The 813-nt window shown below is 29.4% G+C and overlaps 1 protein-coding gene across 1 annotated transcript in view; it reads left to right on the forward strand.

Annotated features, from left to right (window-relative positions):
• The window catches only part of LOC107613461 (ATP synthase subunit O, mitochondrial), a 4,333-nt gene continuing 4,038 nt past the window's right edge, over positions 519-813 (forward strand). The window contains exon 1 of the mRNA XM_016315465.2: positions 519-807. Coding sequence (XP_016170951.1) covers positions 694-807 — 114 coding nt within the window. The 5' untranslated portion in view covers positions 519-693. The remainder of the gene's footprint in view (positions 808-813) is intronic.

The following is an 813-nucleotide window of genomic DNA, read 5'->3' on the forward strand; positions in this document are numbered from 1 at the left end:
ATCCCTAATGACAACGACAATGATAACGATTAAGAAAGAGAAGGGCAAAAAAAAAATGAAGAGAATAAAAAAAAGAAAGAGGAGAAAAAAAATATATGGATGAATTATTAAATTTGTATATATATTATTTCTTCTTCTAATATGTATATAATATTTTTGTTTTAAAATTAATAGTATAATTAGATATTATTTAAATGTTGTCTTTTTTTCAATTTTTAGAAAAAAAATAAAAAACAAATAACTTCTCTAATTTTTTGATAATTAATACGTAAAAATGAGTATTTAAATTAATTAAATAATAATAAATCTCTAAAAAAATTGGAAAAAGGCTGAATTTTAAAGAATAAGTAATTTTTTTTCTAATTACCAAACAGAAACAATAATCAAATTGATTGTAATACTTTTTGGCCATATCAACGTGCCTAACTTGAATAAGTATTTAAAATTGAAAGACTAGTTTAATCTTTAAATATGGAAGAACTGATTTAATTGTGTATAAAAATTGAGAGAATATTTAAGTAAGTTTAGAGTGAGAAGCGGGTCTCTCTCTACCCTCACGCGCCTGGCACGTACACCTGAAAGGTTCAGTTTTACCTTGAAGAGTGCACAGTAGTTCCTTGGCTTCCTCATTCTTCAAAGCACACAACATATTGGAGAAAGAAAAAAACAAATTAGGGTTTCCCATTTGCGGAGATGGCACTGTGCAGCCGAATCAGATCGGGAATTTCAGTCTTCAACAAATTAGCGTTCGCCGCTTCCCAGAGATCCACTCTCCAACGATCTCTCATTGCCCCTTCCAATTCCCTGGTGAGT

The sequence above is a fragment of the Arachis ipaensis genome, chromosome B08, assembly GCF_000816755.2.
Source record: "Arachis ipaensis cultivar K30076 chromosome B08, Araip1.1, whole genome shotgun sequence".
Taxonomy (NCBI): domain Eukaryota; kingdom Viridiplantae; phylum Streptophyta; class Magnoliopsida; order Fabales; family Fabaceae; genus Arachis; species Arachis ipaensis.